The sequence below is a fragment of the Microtus pennsylvanicus genome, chromosome 7, assembly GCF_037038515.1.
Source record: "Microtus pennsylvanicus isolate mMicPen1 chromosome 7, mMicPen1.hap1, whole genome shotgun sequence".
Taxonomy (NCBI): Eukaryota; Metazoa; Chordata; class Mammalia; order Rodentia; family Cricetidae; genus Microtus; species Microtus pennsylvanicus.
In genome coordinates, this window is record NC_134585.1 from 54,125,252 (window position 1) to 54,151,805 (window position 26,554).

The 26,554-nt window shown below is 50.8% G+C and overlaps 2 protein-coding genes across 3 annotated transcripts in view; both read right to left on the minus strand.

Annotated features, from left to right (window-relative positions):
* The window catches only part of Cul9 (cullin 9), a 40,591-nt gene extending 27,126 nt beyond the window's left edge, over positions 1-13,465 (minus strand). The window contains exons 1-9 of the mRNA XM_075980776.1: positions 13,367-13,465; positions 10,776-11,379; positions 9,706-9,860; positions 8,374-8,874; positions 7,502-7,637; positions 7,188-7,381; positions 6,505-6,910; positions 5,950-6,142; positions 718-925 (exon numbers count right to left, since the gene is read on the minus strand). Coding sequence (XP_075836891.1) covers positions 718-925; positions 5,950-6,142; positions 6,505-6,910; positions 7,188-7,381; positions 7,502-7,637; positions 8,374-8,874; positions 9,706-9,860; positions 10,776-11,370 — 2,388 coding nt within the window. The 5' untranslated portion in view covers positions 11,371-11,379; positions 13,367-13,465. The remainder of the gene's footprint in view (positions 1-717; positions 926-5,949; positions 6,143-6,504; positions 6,911-7,187; positions 7,382-7,501; positions 7,638-8,373; positions 8,875-9,705; positions 9,861-10,775; positions 11,380-13,366) is intronic.
* Positions 13,466-13,899: 434 nt separating this feature from the next.
* Positions 13,900-23,051, minus strand: Srf (serum response factor). Of its 2 annotated transcripts, XM_075980778.1 has the most exons (7): positions 22,165-23,051; positions 20,405-20,671; positions 18,479-18,740; positions 17,860-17,979; positions 16,831-17,022; positions 16,375-16,451; positions 13,900-16,201 (listed from the first exon to the last, which is right to left on the minus strand). In XM_075980778.1, exons 1-7 carry the CDS (start codon positions 22,681-22,683, stop codon positions 16,106-16,108), a joined length of 1,533 nt encoding a protein of 510 aa, XP_075836893.1. In that variant the 5' UTR covers positions 22,684-23,051; the 3' UTR covers positions 13,900-16,105. The 2 variants fall into 2 exon arrangements, with proteins under 2 accessions (XP_075836893.1, XP_075836894.1); XM_075980779.1 differs by lacking the exon at positions 16,831-17,022.
* Positions 23,052-26,554: the final 3,503 nt, after the last annotated feature.

The window sequence follows — 26,554 nt, forward strand, 5'->3', positions numbered from 1 at the left end:
TTCTCTCAGGGGCTTGAAGAAAGTTCCTGCTTGCTAAAAAGGGAGTCATTCTTATCTCTGGCAAGAAGAATTTGTAGACCATTATTAATATATAACTGTGGTGCCTATTAACTTGTCAATCCCTGATCACAGGCCACACACAGCTCACACGCCCCCTCTCTCCCATCTAAGCCTATGTGCAATTACAGACTATAAAAGATGTAGCCTTGGGCTGGAGAGATGGCTCAGAGGTTAAAAGCACAACCATCTTGATGAGATCTGGTGCCCTCTTCTGGTCTGCAGGGACACGTGCAGGCAGAACACTGTCCATTAGGGCTGGTGACTCCAGCACTACCTATTGAATATCATTCTTTTTTGTTGTTGTTTTGTTTCCCAAGACAGGGTTTCTCTGTGTAGCCCTGGCTGCCCTGGAACTCACTCTGTAAACCAGGCTGGCCTCCAACTCACAGAGATCCACCTGCCTCTGCCTCCCGACTGCTAGGATTAAATGTGTGCACTACCACTGGCCAGCTTGAGTATTATTCTTAAAAACTCCATTGTACCTTTCTCCAGTCATGCACTCCAGCTCCAAAACCACCCAGAGCCCATTCTTAGAGCTACCTGTGTTTTCCCACTTAGTCTAAGTCAGTACAGTACATTTCCAAGGTCGGTGGCCATCCATCCTCCCCACCTACCTGTCTTACTCATCGCTCTCCCCAGTTCTGCCAGTGTACTCACCGCCAGTCCTGCCTGCTGTACCAAAACCGATGTCTTATATTCTTGCATGCAAACCAGCACAGCGTAGATGCCACCCTCTCTGGCAAAGAGTGGACGCCATTCGTGCTTGGTCATAAGCAGGTAAAGGAGGCGTAGGGCCAGCACCACCACCATCTTCTCTCCCACCTGGTTGGTCAGCAGCTCCACCAGTGTCTTCACTAGCTTCTCTCTGGGAAAAGAGGAGACACTGAGATCCCCCATCCCAAGCAACCTTGCCTTACTTTCCTGACATGATGCTCTCTGACCCCCTGCCAACTCCATCCATCAAGATTCAGTCTGCTCTTCTACCCTAACCTGTTTCCTGACTTTAGTCTCACTCCTGAGCCCTCCCCTCTGCAGTCTAACTGCTCCCCAGTTTCTCAATTCAAATGGCTTAAAAGTTAAAAAAAAGAAAAAATGGCAGGTAGATTCAGGAAGAGGGGGAACAGTACGTAGGAATGGTTAAGGTTTGTTTGGAAAAAAATCACAATAGCTTTGTTCCTAGTTAGTCAAATATAACCAAAAGTATTTGACTGAAACTCTGGAGTGAAGACAGGGGCCAAAGAGACAAGAAGACTAAAGAAGTAATGGCAGACAGGTCTCAGCCAGTGAGCAAGAACAGACTACTGAAAAGTGGATGGTGGAGCTGGGTGGTTCATGCTGCAATCCCAGCATCTGGGAGATGGAGAAAGAACTGCCAAGAATCGAAGGGCAGCCTTAAGCACAGCGTGATCAACACACTTTATCTTCAAAAGTTAAAAAGCCAAAATGCAAAAGAATAAAATCAAAATTCTTCAAATAAACAACAAGCCCACCCTGATGTTGCTGGGGTTGTAGCTCAGGGAGAGAGCGTGAACTTGGTGTGTGTTAAGCCTGGGGTTCAGTTCCTAGCACCTAGAAAGACAGCACCCTGCTATCCACTTGAAAAAGAGGTTAGGCTTGCTTCATGCCATTTGCAAAAATAAATTTGCAGTTGAATTTTTTAAATATTTTTATGGTTTATTTAACTTTATTTTATGTGCATTGGTGTGAAGGTGTCAGATCCCCTGGAACTAGATCTTCAGACAGTTGTGAGCTGCCATGTGGGTGCTGGGAATTGAACTTGGGTCCTCTGGAAGAGCAGTCAGTGCTCTTTACCACCAAACCATCTCTCCAGCCCTTGAATTTCAAATGAACATAAAAAACAAAAACAGAAATAATAGGTATGTAGTTGTATTTGGTTTAGTTCTGTCTTATTTAGACAAAAAGGGGAGATGTAGGGATAAGTCCCGCCCCTTAGGGGGCGTGTTCGCCTCGGGCTAACGTCTGCCTATAAATTTGACAAGCGTGCTCCGAGCTGTCTCTTCTACTTTCCTGGTCTCCGCAGGAACGGTGGTTCTGTAAGTCTATTTCTACATTAAAACTATATATATTTTTTTACAAACTGTCTGCATTTGTTTACGCCGCTACAATAGATATTAGAAAAATAATAAAAAAAATTTTCAGAGGCTGGATGACTCAGTTGGTAAAGCACTTGCTTGACAAACATCAAGACTTGAATCTAGAGCTCTTGAACCGACATAAAAAGAGCTGGGCACTGAGGAGGCAGAGACAGGGGACGCCTGGGCTTGCGGCTGGGCAACCAGTCAAGCCAAATGAGTGAGGTCTGGCTTCAGTGAGTGACTCGTTCTCAGAAACTAAGATGAAGAGAGGTTGGGTGAGAGGCCAACATTTGACTGCCATGTGCCAAAAAAGCATCCTGGAATAGGATGGACCTTTCTTTTACATTTTTATTTTTAATTATGTGTGTGTGTGTGCTATGTGCATGCACACATGTGCAGAGGCCAGAAGAGGGCATTGGATCCCCTGGAACTGGAGTTTACAGAAGGCTGTGAGCCTCATGATGTGAATGCTTTGAGCTAAACTGAAGAATGGACTTTCTTTCTTTCTTTCTTTTTAATTTTTGAGACAGGGTGTCTCTGTGTAACAGTCCTAGCTGTCCTGGAATTAGTTTTGTAGACCAGGCTAGCCTCGAACTCACAGAGATCCGCCTGCCTCTGCCTCCTGAGTGCTGGGATTAAAGGTGTGTGCCACCAACTCCTGGAAAGAATGGACTCTCTTAATACGACAGAAAATTTTTGAGGCTATAAAAAGCTGAAAACTATAGCAAACTAAAAACTTTAGCACACTGAAAGACACTACAAATAAGATTAAGAGGGAAACAATACGAGCTGGAGAAGATGTCCAAGAGAAACGCTGATAGAGCAAGACACGGAGGTTTATGTCTGCAGTCCCAGCTAGCTATAATCTCAACACTGAGATGTGAAGGTAGGGGGATCACAAGTTCAATGTCAGTCCAGGCACTGCAGTATGAGACTCTGTCTCAAAATACAACTCTCCTTTTCAAAGAAAAAAACAAAAAATAAAACCAAAATGTTGGTTGTGAGGCAGAGAGCTGCGAGTCCTGAGAGTGAAGGCTAGCCCTTGTCACAAAGTGGGGAAGGCTAACCCTTGTCACACAGTGATGAAGGTTAACTCTTGTCAAACCGTGGGGAAGGCTAACCCTTGTCACACAGTGATGAAGGTTAACTCTTGTCAAACCGTGGGGAAGGCTAACCCTTGTCACACAGTGATGAAGGTTAACTCTTGTCAAACCGTGGGGAAGGCTAACCCTTGTCACACCGTGGCCAACACAGGTCAGACAGCCAGGAACTACTCAGAGAAACAACCCAAGCAGAGATCCTCTTGGAAGGAGCACAAGTCCTGACCTACCTCATCAGAACCTTACAGTAAGCAAACCATGAACTGGTGACTAAGTGCACAGCTGTTTCTGTAGTTGGACGTCACTCTATTTGATACAGGGCCAACCTCAAACTCTCTGTCCTCCTGCCTCTGCTTCCCAGGGCGAGGATTAGAGACATGCTCACCACACCCAAACCAGGACTGGTTATGATTACTTAATCTAACATGAAGTTGGAATGTTCACCAAAGTATTAGCTGGGTATCCCTGCAGAAAAGCCTTTTTGGATAATTTTTATCTAATTCTGTCTATTCATCCTTCCCTCCTTCCTTCCTTCTTCCTCCTCTTTTTTTAGAGAGTGTCTTTCCATGTAGTCTTGGCTAGCCTGAAACTCACTAGCCATGAACTTGCAGGATTTGCCTGCCTTTGCCTCGAGGCTGAGACTACAAGCCTCACCACCATGTCTAGTTTTTACCTTCTTATACTGACAGAGACTCTCCTGTGGTCACAAAAATAAAGCTAACATGGTTTAAAAACAAATATTTAACACAGATAACAAATAATTTAAGAATGCCTTTAAATCTTTAAGAAAAAAAGGAACAGCTCAATAAAAAGTGGAGGATATTCCATAAACAGAATATTTATGGAGGCAGAAACAAATTCACACAAATACGTCTAATGTCATCAGAAGTTAACAGAGACAGTCACTGATGAGTCAAAATCTTGTTGACTTGGGCCTCCCAGATGGCCCAGAGGGTAACAACACCTGCTGCCAAGTCTGATGGCCTGGGCTGGAGCAGCAGCCACACGGTGGAGGGAGAGAACCAGCTTGCTCAAGCTGTCCTCTGATCTCCACATACATGCCACAGGGCGCGCGCACTCGCGCACACACACATGCGCGCGCGCGCCAGTCTGATCCATTAAAAAGCAAAACTGTGCTGGCCACGGTACGGGAAATGTGGACAGCAGAGCAGGGGACTTGAAGTTGGCTGCAGCCACATCATAGCTCTATGCAACAGTGAAAATAATGACTGGCAAAAGTCCTCTAAAGAAATGCCACAGAAGAGTGTGACCACAGACGCTAAAACACAAATACAAATACATCACATGCAATTTCCCAAATAATACACACAATTTTTTTTCTTTTTTCTTCTTTTTTCTTTTTGGTTTTTTAACAGCCCTGGCTGTCCTTGCACTCGCTCTGTAGACGGGCTGGATGCGAACTCATAGAACTCCTCCTGCCTCTGCTTCCTAAGTGTTGGGATTAAGGGCATGCGCCACCACCGCCAGGCTAGTACACACAATTTTAATGTTTTTATGCACCATGTTTCCAAAAAATCTAATTTATACCTTTAAATATTATAAAAATCTTTACAAACAAAAATTACCTATGTTTTACTATTTATTTTAAATGTCTGATTGTACGTGTGTGACTCTGTGGACACTGTACACTCGGGGCAGGTGTGTGGAGCCCCTGGGGCAGCAGTCACAGACGCTGTGAGCTGCGCAAGTGGGTGCTGGGAAGCGAACCCAGGTCCTCGGAAAAACATCTCTCTAGTCATAATACAGTGCAGTGACATAGGTGGCCTGAGGTACATCTGACAACGGAGAAAGAAAGGGACAGAGAAAGAAGAGGACATTGTTCTGTTACAAGCTGTGGCCCAGACTACAGAGCTACCTCCTTCCATTCCTCTCTCTCTCCCCCTCTCTCCTCTTACTAACCCACTCTAAGTCTTTCCGGGGAACTCAGATTTGTCTGGCTTCTACACTCTGTGATGGCAGGTGTGTGTCACCACACCCCAGCAGGGCTTTCTTCAATATTCCTTCACAGGACCCTTTTTAAAAATGAGAGTCTACTCGTGTAATAACGAAATCAGGAGAAACTTAAGAAAAAGAAAGTAGGAACAGAAGAAAAAGAAAAGAAAAAATTTTTTTAGACAAGATCTTATTATGCAACCCAGGCTGGCCTCAAGCTCATGATCCCCTGCTTCAGCTTCCCAAGTCCTAGGATTAGGCCTGTGCCACCACACTTGGCTTGAAAAGAATTTTTAAATAGGGCCAGAGGCCCTGGGTTTGGATCCTAGCTCTGTTATCTGTAGAATTCTGAGCTTTTTTCATGTAAAATATAATAATATATAATTAGGTTTAATTATATATTAAAATTACATATTAAAATTATATATAATAATTTTATTTTCATGAGCTGAATTCTCAGTTTTTTCATGTAAACTCTAATACTAATATTACTACAGGACTAATGGCATCATTGTTTCTGTGGTGGCAGACTGATTTAATGAGAGCACGCATGTAAATTAATGGGAACACTCAAAGAGCATGCTATCACCCAGTCTTCTGTTCCACGGCTCCTCAGGCCCCACATTTCCTTCATCCCCCGCCTTTCCACCTTTTGACTTCATTACTCCTTCCTTCCCTCCTACCATCACCCTGAACAGCTACAGCTTCAAGCCAACCTCTTCCCTCGGCAACATGCTAACCTCAATGTTCTGTCAGGACGGACCAGCGGGTGGTCCCGCTCAGTGACCTCCTCCACAGCCTGGGAGAGGGCACAGAGCCCCGAGAGCTGCAGGTCTATGTCCAGGCTGGAGATCTGCACAGTGGCCAGGACCGCTGCCACATGCTGATCCAGGGTGCTGCGTGGACCAGGACCCCGCAAGGCTCTGGCCATTTCTGTAATCAGTGAGGGAAAGGCAGGAGCTAAAACAACGGTGACTCCTCCAAGCTGGACGTTTTTAGAGTCAAGCCCGGCTCTGTTAGCAGCAGTGTTCACCACTGCAGCTCAGCACTCCTGGCTGAGCCAGAGCACGTAATGATCACACCCAAAGAGGAGATGCCTGTGAAACCAAAGATACTGAAGAAAGGGGGGCTGTTCATTATAATCACGTTTATGTGCAGACATGTGTGCCTTCAAGGCTTTTCTGCCAAGAAAGGGCCCTTCCTCCATGGTTCTCCCTCCACTCTACCCACTTCATCTGGGCCAATGCATGTCTTGTTCCAATGCCCTTGCCTTCCCCTCCCAGAACTCAACTCACCAGCAGCTGCTTCTTGTGTTTCAGGGGACAGGGCCATCCCCTCTGTCACCAGAAGCTGACTGAAGAGCTGTGAGTCACTCTGGGCTTTGGAGGACTCAGTCTTTGCACCGGCAGGCTCTGCCTCTGCCTTTGAGGGCTCAGTGTTGGCCTTGCAGGACTCAGCTTCTTCCTCTGCGAAGCTGGCTGCCGACTTTGACTCCTCCTCTGGCTCTGGGGTACAGGAGTGACTCCAGGAAGAAGACAAGCTGTCCAGTTCCTCAGGCATTAGTCCATACTTGGTGTAGATTTGGGAGTTGAGCAGGTCACAGAGGTTGCTGCCCTCAAAGCGTTTACTGAGAACCTGCAGCACCCCCTCAGCCACCTCTATGGGCACAGAGAGCTCACCTAGGGCTTTTTCACCGAGGGCCTGTCAATCCAAAGGGTATTCGTTTCAGGGACGATACAAAGTTCCTAGGAACATCATGGGAAGTGTCTCCCTGCCATTTGCCCCTATCTCCTACATGCTAGACCCTCAAAGTATGCCTCCTCCATTAGTGGAACCTCCATAGGCTTCAACCATTAGCTCTCTGCCCCACTCCCACCCCCACCCCCACCCAGGTGACATTTCACGGTTAGAATTTCCCCTGAGTGCCCAGCTCTAACGCACAACGTCTCTCAATCCAGACACCTCAGACTTCTGGTACCTTATCCAGTTTTTCACGCAAATTCTGGAAAATGGGCTGCTGCTCACACAAGTCTAACTTCTTGATGAAGAAAAGCAGTTCCCACCACTCTGCCTGGGTCAGACATCCTGACTCCTCACTCTTTCGGGGCTCCGGCTGGAGATATGGTAGTGAGTACAGGCCATCTGGAGGTTTCCGGTCCCAGGAGGGAAATGCTAAGGATGTAGGAAGTCAGTTTCTGAACCTCTGGGGCAGGCCCCACTCAGAAATGGCTTAGTGCTAGTCAGTGCCCCTTGGTTCTGCAACACACTACCCATGACCTCTCCAAGGCTCACCTGTGCCTGATACAGTGGCCCCTTCTCTCTTCTCCACAACTGCTGCAGCAGAATCCCCAGCAGCCTCCTTAGGCCCCAGGATCTCCAGCATGTGCCAGTGTACCCAGTAGGTGCGGCCAGTTGATTGCCAGAAGACCTGGTAGAAGGGAAGAGTTGAGAGGACTCAGCCCTCTGACCAGACCACAACTGGCTAGGCCTACAGAAATCACATGACTAACGGCTTCCTGACAACATGGGGGTGAGTAGGCCCTGTCTTTTATCCTTCATGGCCTCTGCTCCCACACTGCTTGGCATTTCCCTGCTGACAGCAATGGGGGGCATCTCAGCATGTTATATTCTGCTTCCTGACCCTGTGACCTCACAGCCCACCTATGCCACCAAACCTCCTCGGCCCTCTTGTGTACAGATTCTTTTGTTTTAATAACTACTCCACATCTAGGGGGTTTCTCTTCATCATCATCACCACCACCATCAACATCGTCATTTATGGGTCTCTCTATACATCCTGGCTGTCCTGGGACTTGCCATGTTGAACAGGCTGGCCTCAAAACTAGAGATCTACCTGCCTCTGCCTCTTGAGTGCTGAGCTTGAAGTCATTCCACCACGCCTGGCCCTCCTTTATGTCTTTTTGTTGTTGAAACAGGGTCTCACGTAGCCAAGACTAGCCCTCCAATTTGCTATGTAGCCAAGGATGACTTTAAACTTCCCATCTCCCTGCCTCCATTTCTCCAGTGCTGAGATTACAAACATGGACCCATTCCCAGCTTTATATGGTGCTGGGGATTAAACCCAGGGCCTCAGCTATGCTAGGCAAGCACTCTATCTACTGAGCTGTATTTTCAGGCTATGCCCGCCACTGTTTGACCCCCACCTGCACAGGGGGCACACCATTGTTGCTCTGCTGGAACTCGCCCTCATCACCAGCACTGATTTCCTCGTAGTCATCGAGGATCCGAACTCGCATGCCAGGCTGCACTGTCTGCTGAACATATTCACCATAACCACTACGGCTAGAAAATTCAGAGCGATGACGGAAGGCCCGCCCTTGCTTCCTGGGAGTAGTGACAATGGTGGGCAGTAACAGTGGAAGGCCTGAAATGCAGGGCTGAAAGATGGACCGGGATGGCCGGGGTGGCACAATGCCCTGCTCACTAAGGTTCCGGGCCCAGCCCATGCTCCGCACCAGCTCTGAAATGAGGTTGCCCACTGCCATACTGAACTCTAGCTCCCGCTGGCCCAGGCTCTTTTCCTTTGAGAGACACGGAGAGCTTTGGTCTCCAGCTCCCGGCTCTGGACTATTATTCAGCTGATCCAGCAGGGAAGTGACACACAGGTAGTGCTTCACCAGGGAGAAGAGCAGCTTCCCAGGGATCTGCAAGACACAAGCCTTGGTTTAAGTCCTCTCCTGCTCGGTCATCTCCTTGTCCCTCAGTATCTTCCTCTATAGACAAATGAGGAAGCCTCACTCCTCAGCCTGCACTTCTCAGGTTGATTTGTCTAAGAAACACAAAAGAATTACCTTTTTAAAAAATTATTTATGTGCATGGGTATTTTGTCTGTATGTATGTCTATGTAGGATGTTTGTATCTAGTGCCTGTAGAAGCAAGAAGAGGGTAATCAGATCTGCTGGAACTAGAGTTACAGATGATTGTTAGCTAATACATGAGTGCTGGGAACTGAACCTGGGTCCTCTGGAAGAGCAGTCAGTGCTCTTAATCACAGAACCATCTCTCTAGCTGACAAAATAATTATCCTAAAACACATATTCTTGTATTTGCTTTTGTGTATATTTGTGTGTGTTGTCTGCATCGTGACACTCGTGTGTGGGGGTACATGTGCGTGTGTGCACACAACTGAAGTAGCCCAAGGTAGACATCAGGTATCTCTCCTGATCACAGTTCACCTTACATACAAAACCTCCCTGAACCTAGAGCTCCCCATTTTAGCTCATCTGGCTAGCTCTTTCACTTGCTGGCTGGACTGGAGGCAGGCTGCCATAAACCACCCAGCTTTACGTGGGTTCTTGTTGGTCTGCTTCCCCAGATTCTAGCCTTAGCTCCTGGTATCAGAAATCCTCAATGGGGGAGGCTGACCCTTTACTCTGACTAGCCCTTCAGGGTACTCAGGTGCTAGTCCACAGTCCTGGATACAGCTTGAGAAACATCGCCATATACCCAGCATTCCTGCACAACTGGCAGAGTACCTGAGGAAGGTGGATGCCCTCAAAGGCCATGCAGCGCTCTTCAGTGGAGGTGCTCTCTGCAAACAACGCTAGTAAGGTGTAGCGGCTGTCAAAATCCATGTGCTGCTCGATGCCATCTTGCTGGCTCAGTGACAGAAGGACGTGAGCCCGACTCCCTGCAAGCCACACGCAGTCCAGATCTTCTCAATCCTCATTGCTTTTCCCTGCCTATCCTAGGCTTTTCCTTCCCCAGAGGCTTTTAAACTTCTCTGTGACTGAGACCCAAGGCAAGAAATACACTTTATATGTAACCTAGCACAAACATATACATGCACAGAACTGAAACATAACACCACATTATTAAACTTAAAATTACTAAATTCAGGGCTGGAGAGATGGTTCAGAGGTTAAGAGCGCTGGCTGCTCTTCCAGAGGTCCTGGGTTCGATTCCCAGCACCCACATGGTGGCTCACAACCATCTGTAATGAGACCTGGTGTCCTCTTCTAGCTGTAGGCAAACATGCAGTCAGAACACTATAGACAATAAATAAGTATTTTTAATATTTATTTAAATATTTTTTTTAATTTTTAGTAATTAAAAATTACTAAATTCTGTGTACTGATACATACATACATACACACTTTTTTTTTCTCTGTTTTGTTTTTTTCAAGACAGGGTCATACTATGTAGCCCTGACTGTCCTGGATCCCTCACCAGACTAGGCTGGTCTTAAACTCACAGAGACCCAACTGCCTCTTCCAAGTGCTAAGATTAAAGACATGTGCCCCTATACCAAACTATATACAGATATTTTAATATTTTAAGTTGGCTGTAACCCCTCCCCATACTAATTTTATAACCAACTAATACATCTCAAATATTCAACAAATGCCAGTCTGCCCACTTTACTCTCTACCACACAGTGACAGATAAACCCCATGTCTCTTTGTCCTGTGTGTACCATTCATTATATTTCCTTTACCTTGAGCTGCTACTCATTAGTAATGGCTGGGAACTGTCCGCAGCTCTTTCCTTACTCTTATAGGCCCCTTCTCTCCCCACTGCCCCCGCCCCCGGCACTTTCCCTCACCAGCATCATGGGCTGCCAGAGCCTGCAGCATCTTGCCCGCACTCCGGCGGATCTGAGGCTCAGGACTGCACAGCATACGCATAAGCAGATCGAGGGCTCCGGTCTCTCTGAAGACTCCAGCGAGGGGCCCAATGCTGGCATAGGCACTCAGCACGTGGACAGTGTGAAGCACAGCAGCCACCAGGCTTGAGCTCCCACCTTCTGCCAGCTGCCGGGTGGCCCTGCGTACCAGTACCCGCACATCAGCCTCCATCTCTGCCACTGCCAACTCATCCAGGTCTCCTGGATCTTGTGGGAAGCTTCCTAACTCTCCGGCAGAATCATCCTGAGGTCCTTTAGATAGTGTTCGCTCTCGCAATAGCAACGGGCAGTTGGCATAGACCTCTGGGGCTGACAGCCACATGAGGAGGTGCTCCGGTTTGTCTTCCTCTCCATTTACTTTGCCCTCTTCTCCACACTTGAGGACACGCCATCGGATCAGGTACTCGGGATGTCCATCACGTCCAGGCCTCTGTCGAATGAGTTCTTCAGGGTATGCCTGCAGTTGAGGCCCCAGGGGTACCATAAGGTTCCCTGCTCGTTGTTCCCCTACCATCCTGACCTCCTGGAATACACAGGGAGAAAGATAGGCAGGATGTGAAAGAGAAAACCACCACATGGAACATGACGGGATTGTGCAACAAAATGGGGTAGGTTGTGACGAAATTTAGAACACGGGCAGAAAAGACAAAGTATAGGACAGGATAAAATAAGCAGCTATATTTATGTAAGATATATATTCCATGAGATGAGATTACAAAAGAGCAAGGAATAGAAGAGGGCTGGGGCTAGAGCTCAAAAGTAGTGGCCCTGTCTAGCATGTGAGAGGCTGAGCACTGGGGGAGGGGGCTATGGGTACTGAAGAAATGGTACAGGGGTTAAAAGCACTTGCTGCCGGGTTGGAGAGATGGCCCAGAGGTTAAGAGCACTGGCTGCTCTTCCAGAGGTCCTGAGTTCAATTTCCAGCAACCACATTGTGCCTCACAACCATCTATAATGAGATCTGATGTCCTCTTCTGGCCTGCAGGCATACATGCAGGCAGAATATTGTATACATAATAAATAAAATCTTTTTAAAAAAAGCACTTGCTACCATATGAGATGACCAGGGTCAGTACCCAACACCCACGTGGAAGCTCAAGACCATCTGTAACTCCAGTTCCAGAGGTCTGACACCCTCTTTTGACTTCCAAGGCACTGCATACACATGGTGCACATACATACAGACAGACAGACAGACAAAACATTCATTCACATATTTATTATTTAAAAATATTTGTTTATGCCGGGTGGTGGTGGCGCACGCCTTTAATCCCAGCACTCGGGAGGCAGAGGCAGGTGGATCTCTGTGAGTTCAAGACCAGCCTGGTCTACAAGAGCTAGTTCCAGGACAGGCTCCAAAACCACAGAGAAACCCTGTCTCGAAAAACCAAAAAAAATATTTGTTTATGATATATTGTATGTGATATGTGTGTGTGTGTGTTTTGCCTGTATGTTTGTGTACCCCGTGCTTGCCTGGTGACCTTGGAGGCCAGAAGAGGGAATTAGATCCCCTGGAACTATAGTTACAGATGTTGTCAGGTTGTCAGAACTATATGGGTGCTGGGGACTGAATCCAGAGCTTCATAGATGCTAGGAAAGCACTCTACCAACTGAACTACACCTCCCGTCCCATAAATCTCTTATTTAAAGGCTATGAATTTTAAGCACGGTGTGCTGGCACATGCCTATAGCCTGAGGCAAGAAAATCACCATTTTGAAGCTAGGCCGGGCTACACAGAAAGTTCCAGGCCAACCCCAACTACATAGTAAGACCATCTTTTAAAAAAACAAGAATACTGCACATAGTCAAGCCCGTAAGTGCTCACTAAAAGTTACTACATAATCTAATATTATTCTTTGATGGAGACAGTAGGCAGCAGGCAGCAGATGGGAATGGGTATTGAGGCAGACTATTATTGGGAATAAAATGATGAGAAAAAAAGGTTTGTGTGATTTGAAGCAGTGTAGGTGCAATGGGGCGAGTAGAATGGAAGGCAACCACGATGAAGAAATGGTGATCAGAGCAGGCCGGCATGTCAGGGTACACAGAAAGAAGAAAGGAGGAGGAGTCAAGTAAGACGTGAGCCTCCATGGGGATGGATCCACTTAGCATGGCAGGGAGACTAGGAGATAATCATTGATGCCACAGCGGCTGTTCATTAGCACAGGACCAAGTCAGTTACCCGCTTGGCCTGGGGGGCGGGGACGGTATAGGGAGGACCTAGACCAGGAGCGTCCAGTCGGGCGTGAAAGTGACGCCTGGCCTCGGGGACTGAACAGAAAGCAGCGGGACCGAGTCCCCCGTGCTAGACTCCAGAGACGGAGGAGCCGGCCCAGCACCGCTCTGGGAATGGTCTGGGGGGTTGGGATGGGGGTGAGGATGGCGGGCGCTGGCGCGCGAGCTGACAGGACCAGCGAGACCCCACTTCTCTCTCCAGTCCCAGGGAGAGGGGGTGAGGGATTTGAGGCTGGGGAAGGGGAAGGGACCGGTCGGCGCAGAACTCTCTTACCTCTCACCGCCCGGCTCGACCCTCACTGGCATCCAGCAGCAGGTCCCACAGCTCGGCCCGCCTCCTCCACAACTCCTTTCCGGGTCACACGCCGGGTACACGCACAGCGTGGAAAACGGCGCGTGAATGGAGCATGCGTACTAGCCGGGGGAGCCCGCAGCCAGTGTCCTTTCCAGCTAGTCAGGTGTGAAGCAACCTCTCTCTACCGGGGATCCATTTTCCTCATCCACCTATGGTTAGCACCCACTCCTGGATTGTTAACCCATATTCCCAACACCCTGACCTTCCAATGGTTTTTGTGTTCTTAAGTTTCCCAGCAGTACCCAAACCCTGCGGTAGGTATTGTTAGCTCTTCCGCTTTGACTTTCAGGTAAAACCACTGAACTGCCCTGATCTGTTAGCAAAACCATGCATAACAAGAAAGTCCCTAGCCCAGATTTCTTCAATCGGGAGCAGAATTTAGGCGAGTTTGCATCCCTCCTCCCTCCCTATGCTGCGAAGATCCCAAAGACACAGTCAAAGATCCCAGTCTGTGCACAAAAATGATACATTTATTGAAAGAGTATTTTTTTTTTAATACAAAAGAAAGCTCTGTACATAGGATGTGACCATGTCCACTATTCCTGGGTCAACATCCCAGGGAAGTAGAAACCACTGATATACCCACATACACCCCACATTCACACAGACATTCACTCAAACATAAGCACACACACCCCAGAGCCACTTAGGAAGGGAAACACCAAGGGTTGCTGCACATATAAATGCCACCTCAATCCCGACAAGCAGGTTCTCCCAAGGCCACAGTCACACAGCACGCGTTCTAAGCACTTTGCCTGATTCACTCACTGGATCTACCTTTTGTGAGGAGGAATTAACATCTCCTCCTATGTGTTGGGGGAGTGGTGAGTGAGAGGGGGTGGTGGAGTGGACAAGAGCAGAGAAAGGGGCTGGGCAGTTACAGACCTGAGTCCCAAGCTCCTCCACTCTGACCCCTGATTTACCATGCCCCAGTCTTGAAAGCCACCCGAGGCCCCAGCTATTTCCAGGAGAAAGCCCAGAATGGTGGCATCCCCAGCTGGGGAAGATAGCAATGGGAATTAGAGGTTGGGAGGTTCTCCAACATGTCAGCAGATCATCCCCGGGATACCTAGGCTGTGCATAACCCCTCCCCACCCCTCACTTAACCTCAGAAGCAGGTATGTGCCTACTGAGGGCAGTAGCAAGGGATTAACACTCCACCCCAAGTGCCATCCTGAAAAAGCTCCCTCACTGGAAGCAGGTGGTTTAGGCTGGCTCTGACACAGGGTAAAATACCCTCCCGCTATGCTAGCCCACCCTCAAGGTCCCCAAGCAGGTTCTAAGGGGGTGGGGCATGGCCCTGTACAAATTACATAAATACTGAGGTTACACTTAGAAAAATAAAGTCATTTTCTTCAAGGCTTTTTGTCTTAATTTAAAAAAGTTACAGTAGCTGCTCACTCCCTGGGAGAGCTGCCCATTTCTGGCTCTCCATTGCTGCGCTCAGCACAAGAGCTGCTCCCATGTGACCCCCACTCCTGTGTCTCCCCACCTCCCAGACCCCATCCTGCTCACTGCAACTTGGGCCCCAGGTAGCTGCAAGTCTGGGGTAACACAAGACTGCAATGACCATGCTGTGGCACAAATGAAATCTCCTCTGTCTGACCCCCCCACCCTGACCCACTTTTGGTCTCCCTCTTCCTAGTCACAACCCTACAGGACAAAAGAGGCCTATGGTTGTGGGTCACCCTCCCCCCACTTTGGGGGCATGGCCTGAGGGCCCCTCCCCCAGCTTTCTCCTGGAAAGAAGCCAGGACGTGGGCAAACCCAGAGTCTCCCCCCATACACACTGGTGGACCCCCAGCTCATGGGGTGGCTGTCCCCAGGGGTCCAGCCAGCTTTAGAGAGCCTAAGGGCTCCCCAGGAAAGGGGAGTTTGGGCAGGGAGGGGGGATGAGAAAAACGCCATTAAAAAAAAGTTAAATATTTTAAAAATATATATTTATAGATTTGTTTTCACTTCATCTCCTCAAATAAAAAGTTCAAAATCAACTTTTAAGTAAAGCAGCTGGGAGAAGGGGGAAGACAAAGGGGAAGAGAGAACGCAGGAGGTTCCCTCCAACCCAAGAGCGGCAAGGCAGGGCAGGTGGCCCCAGTAACCTGTCCAGTGCACAGGCCCAGTCATTTGGGAGCTGAAGGGGGCAGAGGGTGGCGGCATGAGGGAAGAAACCCCCATCTCTCCCACTTGGCTCCCTGAGGGGCAGGGGCAGGGCTCTTTTGACCCAGACTGTGGCACACAGAACTAACCAGAGGTCACCAAAGAGGCTGGAGAGAGGGCCCCAAATGCTTCCTCAGAGGGGGACATTGTGCCCAGTCCCACAGAAGGCCTGTGAGTGGGAAGGTGGGCACAGTCCCACTGGGTAAGCGAATACTCATGGCAAACATTGAGCCAAGCTGGCAAGGGGTCTGAGGAGGGAGGACGGCTCTACCATCAACAGCATGACTGGTGGAGCAGGAAAGAGGGGAGGGTGAGGGAGGGCAGGTGGAGGGCAGGCAGGCCCATTTCTTTGGCTGGAGTGAGAGGGCATAGTCCTGTGGCTGCCCACTCCTCCTCCCTGCCCCCTCCTTCGGCCAGTCGATGTGTGTAAAGAAAACGTGAAAAGGCAACAATAAATAAGTGGTGCCGTCCCGTGGCCGTCTGTCCAGGGTGGCGGGCGGATCATTCACTCTTGGTGCTGTGGGTGGCATCCAAGTTCACCACCTGGAGCTCGGTGAGGTTGCTGCTGCTCCCAGCTTGCTGCCCTATCACAGCCATCTGCAGGGAAGGAGGAGTATGAGGAGGGAGTAGGGAAGACAAGCAGGTTCAGGCGCCCCCTGCTGGCCTGCCGTCCAACACAGGCCTGAGCAGAAACAGATGGGCCCCTTGGCTAGGGAAGACTGGCTGAATGGGAAGGGGTGAGGGGGTGGCGGTTCACCTCGCCCACTTACCTGGTGAAGCTGAACTGCAGAAACAGGGATCTGTACGGTCCCAGAGGGTGCTGTCAGGAACACCTGAGGGACACCACCTGCATTGAAAAGCACGGGAAATACTCATTTTCGTGCTCAAGAGGATCTCTAGTTAGCGGAGGTGTGATATATATAAGTGACTGGGGAGCTTCAGACATGTGGCAAAGGATGTGTGCCCCAAAGTGTCTCATGCAATGCATGAGGGTGCCTGTAGTGCGAGGGTTTAAGTGTGCATGAATGTCCAAATGAACAAGTACAATTGTCCAGTGAGTGTGAGAATATCCAAGTCTGCGTATTTGTGCAGGAATATAAGTGGGCGTTGGGGAGAGACATAAATAGGAGGGGAGAATGCATCTCAGTGTTGGAGTTGGGGCACATCTGAGCGCCTGTAGAAGGGAGAAATGGTCCTACTGTCTTCAGCCCTGACCCTTCCCTCACCTTGCTCCTGGACCTGGCTGTGGGACACCTGCATGGTGGATGGTGCCTGGGAGAAGGCATTGAGCACGGTGAGGCTGCCATCAGCCAGGCCCGAGGTGGGGGCATACATCACTGCATGGGGACTAGGGTACATCATGTGGCCACCCACAGTTGTGGGTATAGACGACGTCATGATGGTGGCGGGCAACGTCACTGGAAAACACAGATACACATCAGGGAGCTGATTCCCACTGCTCTCTCTCATCCTGCCCCAGGAGTCCAGCCTCTAGGATCTGTGGACCATGCTCTGCGTCACAACTTTGACAAAAGATTGTTTCTTTGTTCCCTGCCATCAACTGAAAAAGAGCCTGACGTTTTCTTCTGAGCGGGATGCTAGGATCCGATTCTCTGTTCCCAGACCCTTCATCACAGCGATGGCCCTCTCCCGGGGACTGCACTACTCACTGCATTTCCACCTGCTCCTTCCTCTCCCCTTCCTGAACTTACACCTAACCAGTCCATCCTTGAGACAATCACTTCTCCAAAGCCAACGCAGGAACCTGTTAAAGTGCAAATTCTAACTCACTGGGTTTGAGGTAACACTGGAGCTTCTGAAAACCCCAAGTTCTTAGGTACTTGGGCCCTAGACCACACTGTAGTAAGTAAGATTGGAACGACAGTAACTTACTCGTGAGAGTTCGCTCTAATTTCTGAAATGACCAGAGACAGCTGAGGGAAATCACAGCCACTCAAGACCTGCAATGCCCTCCCATCTGGTGACGAATACAACTGCCTCTTCCTTGGCAGTGACCAAATAATTTCCCAGCACTTCCTTAGTTCTTCCTTGACTCCACATCCCCACTGCAGCAGGGTTCAAACCCCAGCCCCGCTCACTTGGTTTTTCTATAAACATGAGACCAAAACCCCAGTTCCTACTTTAGTAAATTCCCTTGGGCTCCTCAATACAGGAGCCAGACTGCTAAGCACCTTCTGCTAGACTTCCTGTGGGAAGGCAGGACATGGAGGGGAGGGGGTGACAAGGAGTTATACCTGTCCCGCTGGAGGAGGTCTGCGTGAGGTCTGTGCTGCTGTCACGAGAGGGAGACGTTTGCTGTGGGGCCTGGTGCACCTGAATGGCCTGCACAGGGACCTGCTGGGCCACTGCCCCACCTACAAGACACAGTGTTTTACTTGGGCTCCATCCCATGCAGTTTGTCGCCTTCACCAAACATGCTGGAGTACTATAGTCCCAGGGACCCGCACACTTGTTCCCAATTCTATCACTTTCCCCTGGGACCTGAAAAGGTCCTTCACGTCCAGAATGAAGTGACTTCCCTCTTTCTCCTTGCTTCTGTCTTCCTCAGCTGACCCAGAGCTATCCTTAACCCATCAAGGACATAACCTGCCCTCCAGTCACATCAGAGAAGCAGCAGAACAACTATCTCCACAGTGACAGAGGTCTAGGGGTGAGCTAGCCAGACCAGACCAGACTGAAGAGCTCAAACTGCCTACTCCACCAGCAGGGATCTCACTGGACATAGGAGGATTCTCTTTGACTCTAACCCATGTCCACCTTCTCTTAGTCCTCCTGGGGCTAGCCCTAAAGTCCCTATTATAGTCTCAATCTGTCCCAGGGAGAACCAACCTCTCCCTGCCCCTCGTAACTCACCAGGCATGAGGGTGAAGCTGGTAGGCAGCTGCATCAGGCCCCCAGAGGAGACAGGACCACTGCCTGTACTCTTGAGCACAGTCCCGTTGGCACTGCTGACAGCACTGGGGCTGACGCTAGCAGACACTGGTGCCAGGTAGTTGGTGATGGGGAAGGAGGGGCCGCTGCTGACTTGCATGGTGGTTGAGGTGCTGGGTGCTGTTTGGATGGTGGAGGTGGTACCCGGCAGGTTGGTGACTGTGAATGCTGGCTTCAGTGTGTCCTATACCCAGAGTAAAGATGGAGCAGTGAACTTCTAAGACTTCATCCCTGCAGTAGCTTTGTGTGAATTGAGAACTCAAGCAGAAACTGTGTTTCAGTCAGTTAAAACCCTAGTTATACCATTTACTTGCACCATGCAAGTCATAATGCTGTTGGGTATGATGGCATGGCCTAAGTCCTAACAGTTGTCTAGTCTCATCTACACAATGCAACCTTGTCTCAAAACTTAAAAATAACACCAGGTGTGATGGCGCTTGCCTTTGATCCCAGCACCTGTGAGGCAGAGGAGGCAGATCTGTGAGTTCAAGGCCAGTCTGGTCTACATAATGAGTCCCAGGACAATATAAATAAATATTGCAAACAAACAATGAAAAACTACAATTACTTAACTCAGAGGCTGTTAAGAAGATTAAGCGGGGTGGAATTCCCGAAACCACTCAGAGAGAAGCATCTAAGCTCACGTCAAGATCAAAACAAACACAGTGAGAACTCTTGCGTGTTCTCCACCCCAGGGACCTGCACGAATCTCACTCATGGTCTGTTTTCAGCTCTGGCAGTGACTGTCTGGGTGACCCTGAGATAATAACTTCCCTTTTATGAGCTTTAATGTCCTCTTCAAAACGTGAGAGGGTCGGACTTAAGTTCTCTTCAAAAGGGTTCTTATGGTTCTGAACCGATGGGCTCTATGGCAGGGATCGGGATCTTCAAAGAAAGCTCATGAAGGTTTGACAGTGATGCAGTTTAGCCAAAGACCAACTACCAGGGGACTTACCCACAGGACAGAAATGAGGCCTACACACACCAGAAAATGATTGCAGATAACAGGTAAGTAAAACAAGGGGACACCCGGAGTATTGACTCTCTCCTCTAAGGGCCTCTGTTCTTCTAGTAGGGAAGAAGAAGCCAGGAGATGAGAAACAAGCCTCCAGGCCTAGATCCGACTTGATTCAAAAACCCGGGGTGGGTCAGCCCGGGATGTTTGCTAAGCAACCGGCCTCAAGGCCTTTGGTTGGTAGAGGCGTTGCTAAGGCAAACAGTGCCGCTTCCTTCCATTGGTCAGTTAGTTAAGCACCCGGAAGGTGGAGCTCCACAGACAGCAAGCAGGAAGACCCGCCCCTCTCTCCTTACCAGGAATAAGGGGGAGGCGGCGTAACTAGAGCCGGCATCCTTAGTAGCAGGCCAGAGCTCTCTCCCTAACAGCCCAGGCCGGGGTATCCTGAACACCCGGGATGAGGCTCGCTATTATGGTAGTCCCTTGCCCAATCTGACAGCCTCTTGGCAACAGCAGTGGGTTCCCAGGACCCTAGATTCGGGGGCTCCCTTCCTATTCCCAGCCTGCCAGGAGGGCAGGGCTAAGCTACACCCCCGCCCCCAGCGGGGAGACAGCTGGCGGGAGGAATGCAAAGGCCTTGCCAGGCAGGCGGGCTGCGGGCGGGAGGCCGGCGTGGAGCCCGAGCCGGCCTTATATGGGCACGGAGGCCGCCCGCTTATCTAGGGGGACGGCCTCCTGTCAGGAATGGAGGATGGACACCTGTCTCCTAGGATAAGGACCATTAACCTGGCCCACTCCACATCCCGAAGAATATGTTTACCTGTACTAGGCCAAGAAAGGAAAGGGACCTTTTTTTCTTCCCTCCCTTTACACAGGTGACCCCAACAACACACCTTGGTTTCCCCACTGCTGTCAGATTCCGACACCTGGTAGGTGAGATCCGGCTCTTCAAAGCCAGTGGCACTCATTCTCTGGTCTGTGGTGGGGTCTGAGCGGGGTGGAGAGTCTGGCGAGTTGAGGCAGGTCTGAATCAGCGCCTTGCCGGTCTCACTGGTGATCATGGGCTGCAGTTTGCGGGTGGCAAAGGTATACACATGGCCTGTCTCACTGGCCACCAGCAACAGCACCTGTGTCCCTGTCAGCGTGGACAGCTCATAGGCCTGGGGAGTTGGGAGGGAGATAGATGGGCAGGTCAGAATCTCCTCTCTACTTCCCTGGGGAAATTATGTGGTGATCTCCAGCAATGACCTTCGCCTCTAGTGACTGAAGCAGGGTCCTATCTAGATATCTGGAGGTGAGCTGCCTATATCCTTGAAGACGCTGTCCCATGGTCTGCAGACACCCGAAGAAAACAGAAATAGCTTCCAGGGATTGAGCATATAACCTCGAGGGGACACAGAAAGACCCAGTTAGCTATCCCCTAACACTACCTGGTGTGCTCTTCCTCCTCACTGTCAGTGAGATCCTACCATGCTGAATTCACACATCACATTAGTAACAACAGTCATCTAAGTGTGCAACTGCCCATGCTTCCTGCCAGGACACTGCACAGGCTCTAACCTGTTGCCACAGCCAAACTCCTTTTGCCCTGTAATGCTATACTGCCCTTTTCCTTTGCCTTGGGATAGAAGGACAAGGGAAGACCCACGGTACTTATTACCTTCTCCCAAAACCTGATCAAGGGTTACTGATAGTGCTCAAACCGATGAGACCAAGTTTGCAACAGATACTCTGCCTTGAGCCCAGGGATGGGATCCCCTGCTAAATTGCACAACCCACCTTGGAAGCTGTTCCAGCTTCTACAAGGAACAGATAAAAACACTGGTTCCCAGGTTATAGGTTGTCTTCCAGTTCCTCTGTTTTCATTCCTTCCTGTATCTCCTAGACTCCAGGACGATCCCTTTCCTCACCACTTTTCACAGGCTATCGACTGGCAAAAGACCTCTACAGATCTTTCTGTCCCCAACACTGCACGCACTGATTCGCCCTAGAGCTGGAAACCCTACTTGTCCCAAAGAACGGTGATTCTGTAGCCAGTCCTGCGGGCAGCATGAGATTTCCAGAGAAAGCAGCGGAAGACACATGGCCAGGGCGGGACTTGGTCCCTGCTTGCCGGTCCTCAAGGCAGTAGCAGTTCTCCCGCCCAGCCTTCCTACCTGGTCCCTAACCCTGCCTGTCCTTCAAGCCCGCACAACTCAGCGATGCCCACCTTTCCTCCCACTCACGCTCGCTCACTGCTGTCATCCAACTCCAGCCTGCTCATCTCAAAACCTTCTGCTCCCTTTCCCACCGCCCTTCCCGCACACCAGGACACAGTGGATCGGCTGACCCCCGCGTCTGGTTATCCACCTTCCTGCCGGCCCCTCTTCACTCCGGCACTCCTCAGGTCCCTCTTTCTCCCGCGCGCTGGTCACTCCCACCTCGGCGCCTTAGCCCTGGATTCCGGACGTTCGCAGCATCTCCCCTCTCCCCACTTTTCCCCGGCGGCCCCTCCCCTTTCGCTCGGCCCGTGAACAACCATCCCCTCCTACACACCTTCTGCGGACTCGCAGCCTCTCACCTCCGCCTCGGCTCTGTCTCGCTCCCGGGCTACCCTAGCGCGCACCCACCCTCCGGGTCCCCCCCGGGGCGCGCCAACCTCTGGCTCCGGTACCTTCTTCATGATGCCCGTCTTCCTCTTGCTGAAGGTCGTATAGCGCCGCAGCTTGTTGTCGATGAACTCCATCTTGATCTTCACGCGGCCCCGGGTCTTCTTTCCCGGCTTGGCCCCGCTCACCGCACCGCTCACCGGCCCGTAGCCCCCGGCGGCTGCCGCCGCTGCCTCGGGCCCACCGACCACCACGCCGAGCTCCATCTCGCTCAGGCTCCGCTTGAGGCCGCGCCGCTCGGCGCCCAGCTCCTCCTCCTCGCCGGACTCCGAGTCGCCCTCGCTGCCGCTGTAGAGGGCCCCGGCGGTGGGCGCCGGGGTGGGCGCCGCTGCCGCTGCAGCCTCCCGCTCCAGACGGCCCGGGCCGAGCCCCGCGCCGTTCCCGGGAACCCGGCCCCCGTTCGCCCCGCGAGTCCCACCGCCGCCTCCGCCGCCCGGCCGCCCCGTCGGGGTCCGGTTCAGGCTGCCCCCCAGGGCTGAGCCCCGGCCCAGAGCCGCCGCGGCCCCAGCTTGGCTCGGTAACATGGCGCTCAATGCAGGAGGGCGGACAGGCAAGTCAGCGAGGAATCGGGGCCGCCGCCGCCATCGGCTTCCCGGTTCCACCGGGCACTCACTCCCGTCGCTGCTAGAGCCGCTCTCGCTGCCGCGGCCGCCGCTGCGAACCCACGGCCCCTGCACGCCCGGGCCGACCTGGGCCCTTACTTTCCTGCCCCTATGGCCGGGGTTGCCCCAGGCCGCGCGCAGCGCCCCCTGTCCGTGTGCTGGGGAGGCGCGCCCTGCGGCCGTCAGCGTCCCCCGGGGGGCAGGGGCTGCTGGCCGCGGCCGAGACCGCGGGTGGAGGGGGCCGGGACCACGCGCTGGCGGCGGAGGTATCCCCCAACCCTTCCCCCCCCCATATAAAGAGATACAATGTTTCCTTTTATGGCGAGGCCGCTCCTTATATGGTGAGCCCCAGCGCCCCCGCCCTATTGGTCCGCGCTTCCGGCACCTCCGCTCCCCATTGGCCCGAAGGGGACACTTATTTGCATAGACATACCGAACTCGCTGCGGTCATCCCGCGTCAGACCGCGATTCCGAGAGGGGCGGGGACAACTCCTTAAAGGAACAGTCGGGGAGAGCCAGCTCCGCCTCCAAGGGGTGAAGCGTGGTGGAGCATTGAGAGGGCCTGGCACCGAGGAAGCCTAGGAGAGGACTGGAATACTGGCTCGCCGGGAAGAGGGAACCCCTGAGTGGATTGGGGGTTGGAAGCAAATGAGGAAAAACACTCCCTAATTCCAGCGAAGGAGTGTAGGAATAGACTGGAGCGCTTCCATCACTTCCTGGGGAAGGTAAAGTGGTTGGAGCCAAGGGAGTGTGAGTGTGACTCCTCCAGCCCAGCGGCTCCACTCGTCCCATCCCGCCCCCCCCCCCCACTTCCCCTTCTCTCCTTTCAAAGGATCAACACTTTCCCACAAGTCTAGCTGCGAGGTCACATATTCCTCATCCTCTCCACTGGGGGGTCTTTGGCACACATCTGGAAGAGGAGGAGGTACAGAGACGGCCTCCCATCCATGATGGGGGCAGGGCGGAGAGCGAGAGGTCAGTGAAGACTTCCAGCTGCCGGCTGCGCTGAAAGGGGGGTGTTTTAGATACAGCACACCCGGGCCAGTGCGGATAGGAGGAGTAAGGAGAAAAGACGTAAAGGTTAAAACGTGGGTGTTACAAAGCCCACGTTAAGGGTCCTAGAGTCTTGAGTCTTTGCTCCAAGATAGAGAAAATAGCTTGAACGCCTGTTACTGAGATTACTCAAATCTGGCTGAAGGGGATGGTGCACACATTTAATTCCAACTTTTCCTGAGGTTGAGGCAGGGGGATTGCCCCGAGTTCAAGACCAGCCTGACCTATGTAGTGAGTGCCAAGCCAGCCAGGACCACACAGCAAAACTACTCAAAAAAAAAAAAGTATTGAAATATGAAGTCTGTCTGCCTTTTGATAGGCCTGTGCTGGAACAAGAGACCTGGTCCATCTCTGGCGTTGTTTACCCATCCCTCAGGTTCTGAGTACAGATTTAACGGGGGTGGGAGTAAAGGAAACCACAATAGTTGTCTGGGGCTAGTTACATGGAGCTGCCTGTCGACAGTCTCCCCAGCCCATGAATGAATATCCTGATGCCCTTGGGAAGAAGATAAAGTGATTGGTTCGTTATACTGGTGTCAGCACAAGTATTGAACAAACAGGTTAGCCAGATGTGGTGGCTGCAACACTGAGGAGGCCAAGGCAGGGTCACCAGAAGGATGACCGTGGGTCCAAAGGCTGGTCTTAGTAACAGACTAATAATAGAAATAGACCAGCCCACGAGATTAAGGATTTTGGTGATGGCTCACCACCCCCCCCACACACACATGAGATTAAAGACCTAGGTGACAGCTCAGTCAGTGAAATGCTTGCTTAGAAAGCATGAAGCTCTGAGTTTAAGCCCCAGAACTCACGTCAAAAAAGTCAGCTATAAATTAGGAGAAGCAGATGGTGCATGCATTGAATCCCAGCACTTGGGAGGCAGAGGCAGGCAGATCTCTGAGTTAGAGGGCAGCCTGGTCTACAGAACAAGTCCCAGGACAGCCAGGGCTACATGGAGAAACCCTGTCTGGGGGGCAGGGAGCAGCTATGGTGGCACATAGTTGTATCTATTTCAGTGCTGGGAGGATACAGGTAGACACCTGGGGACCCCAGTCATTCAGGCTACCCTACTTGGCAGTTGAGTGAGAGACAATGTCTTTAAAAGCAAGTCTGAGTTGGTGACATGGCTCAGTAGGTAAAGGCAATTACTGCCAAGCCTGAGTTCAACCCCTGGGACAACATGGTGGAAGGAAAGAACCAATTCTTGAAAGTTGTCCTCCACCCTCGCATAAACACTATGCACACACACAAATAAAATATAATAAATTTAAAAAAATAAAAACCCAGTGGGCAGTTTCTGAGGAACAGCAATCAAGACTATCCTACGGCTTCACATCCTCTCCCAGACATACAGAAACAAAGAGCAAAGTGAAGTATGGAAGTCTCAATGCTCACAGGCTGGTATTGAACTTACTATAAAGCTGAGGGGGACTTTGAACATCTACTCCTCCCTGACTCCAGCCCTCTAGTGCTCCCAGATAGAGCGGGAGCCACCACACCCAGCTGCAAAAACCTTCTGCATGGGTTGGGTGTGGTAGAGCATGACCGTGCACCGATCTACAAAGTGAGATCCTTTCTCAAAACACATGCATGCACACACACAAGTATAAACCAACCACTTTTGTTTTAATTATATACAAGTTGAGCCATATAGAAGTGCTATTTTATAGGTCAAGAGGGTATAAAATTGTTGATTTCATCTTTATGTTTGCACTGGGCGACAGTGTTCATTGCATTGCTTACGATGAATCACAGTCCAAACCATAGAAATATCAAGAGATTTGCGATAAAGTATGTCTATACATGCACAGACAATATAGGTTTAGTCACTAAATCTCTGAAAACAGGAACTAGGATCACTCCTGGCTCCCATTTCCCCTCTAATTTGCTCCACAGGTACTAAACCTAGGAATGCATTAGCTTAAGAGGCAGAATAGGTCAGATACATAGATTCTGGAAAGATTCATGGGCCACAGATAGAGTGGGGGTGGAGGCATGGAGGTGGGAGAGCCTGAAATCCACAGCAACCCCACTCAGCTTCCAAAGAATTTTAAATCCTATACTGCAAGGCGCTACCCCACCATATCCACAGTGGACCAAGGCAGTATCCCATCACACCCACAGTGGGGCAAGGCGGTACCCCATCACATCCACAGTGAACCACAGTGGACTAAGGCGCTACCCCACCACATCCACAGTGGAGCAAGGCGGTACCCCATCACACCCACAGTGGAGCAAGGCGGTACCCCATCACATCCACAGTGGGAGGTCTGGGGAGAACCCTACCCTGTCCTTCCAAGGAGCTGCTTTCTCCTGGGCTACTGTGTTGTGTCCCAACCTACTTAGGATGACTTCATCCACACTGCCTTTTGTCCCCACTGCCTTCCTAGAAAGGCAGATTCTAGAAAGCCGTGGTGCAAGCACTAGCAGTACTTAGCTCTAGACTAGGTCTGGGACAAAAAGTACATTGTACTTTATGTACACTGTACCTACCACCAGTCGGTTTCTCATCAGAATTACACTTTTACCTATTTTCTCTTACGTTCAAGCAAAACTCAAGAAACAAAGCAGACGTGAGTTAAATGGGTTTTGATGTTGGCTACACACACAAAAAAAATCAGGGTTAAGATTTTGCATTGGGAATGGCGACACATGCCTGTCATCCCAGCACTTGGGAGGTAGAGGCAGGAAGATCAGAGTTCAAGAGCAACCGCAGCTATGCAGTGGGTTGATGATCATT

Bases quoted from the DNA above. Each gene is read 5' to 3' on its own strand.
- Srf (XM_075980778.1), bottom strand. From the start codon at position 22,683: ATGTTACCGAGCCAAGCTGGGGCCGCGGCGGCTCTGGGCCGGGGCTCA. The intron at 20,672-22,164 runs GTACCGGAGCCA...CCAACTCCCCAG, and splicing joins AGACGGGCATCATGAAGAAG to GCCTATGAGCTGTCCACGCT. The intron at 17,980-18,478 runs GTGAGTTACGAG...TGTGTCTTGTAG, and splicing joins CAGCTTCACCCTCATGCCTG to GTGGGGCAGTGGCCCAGCAG.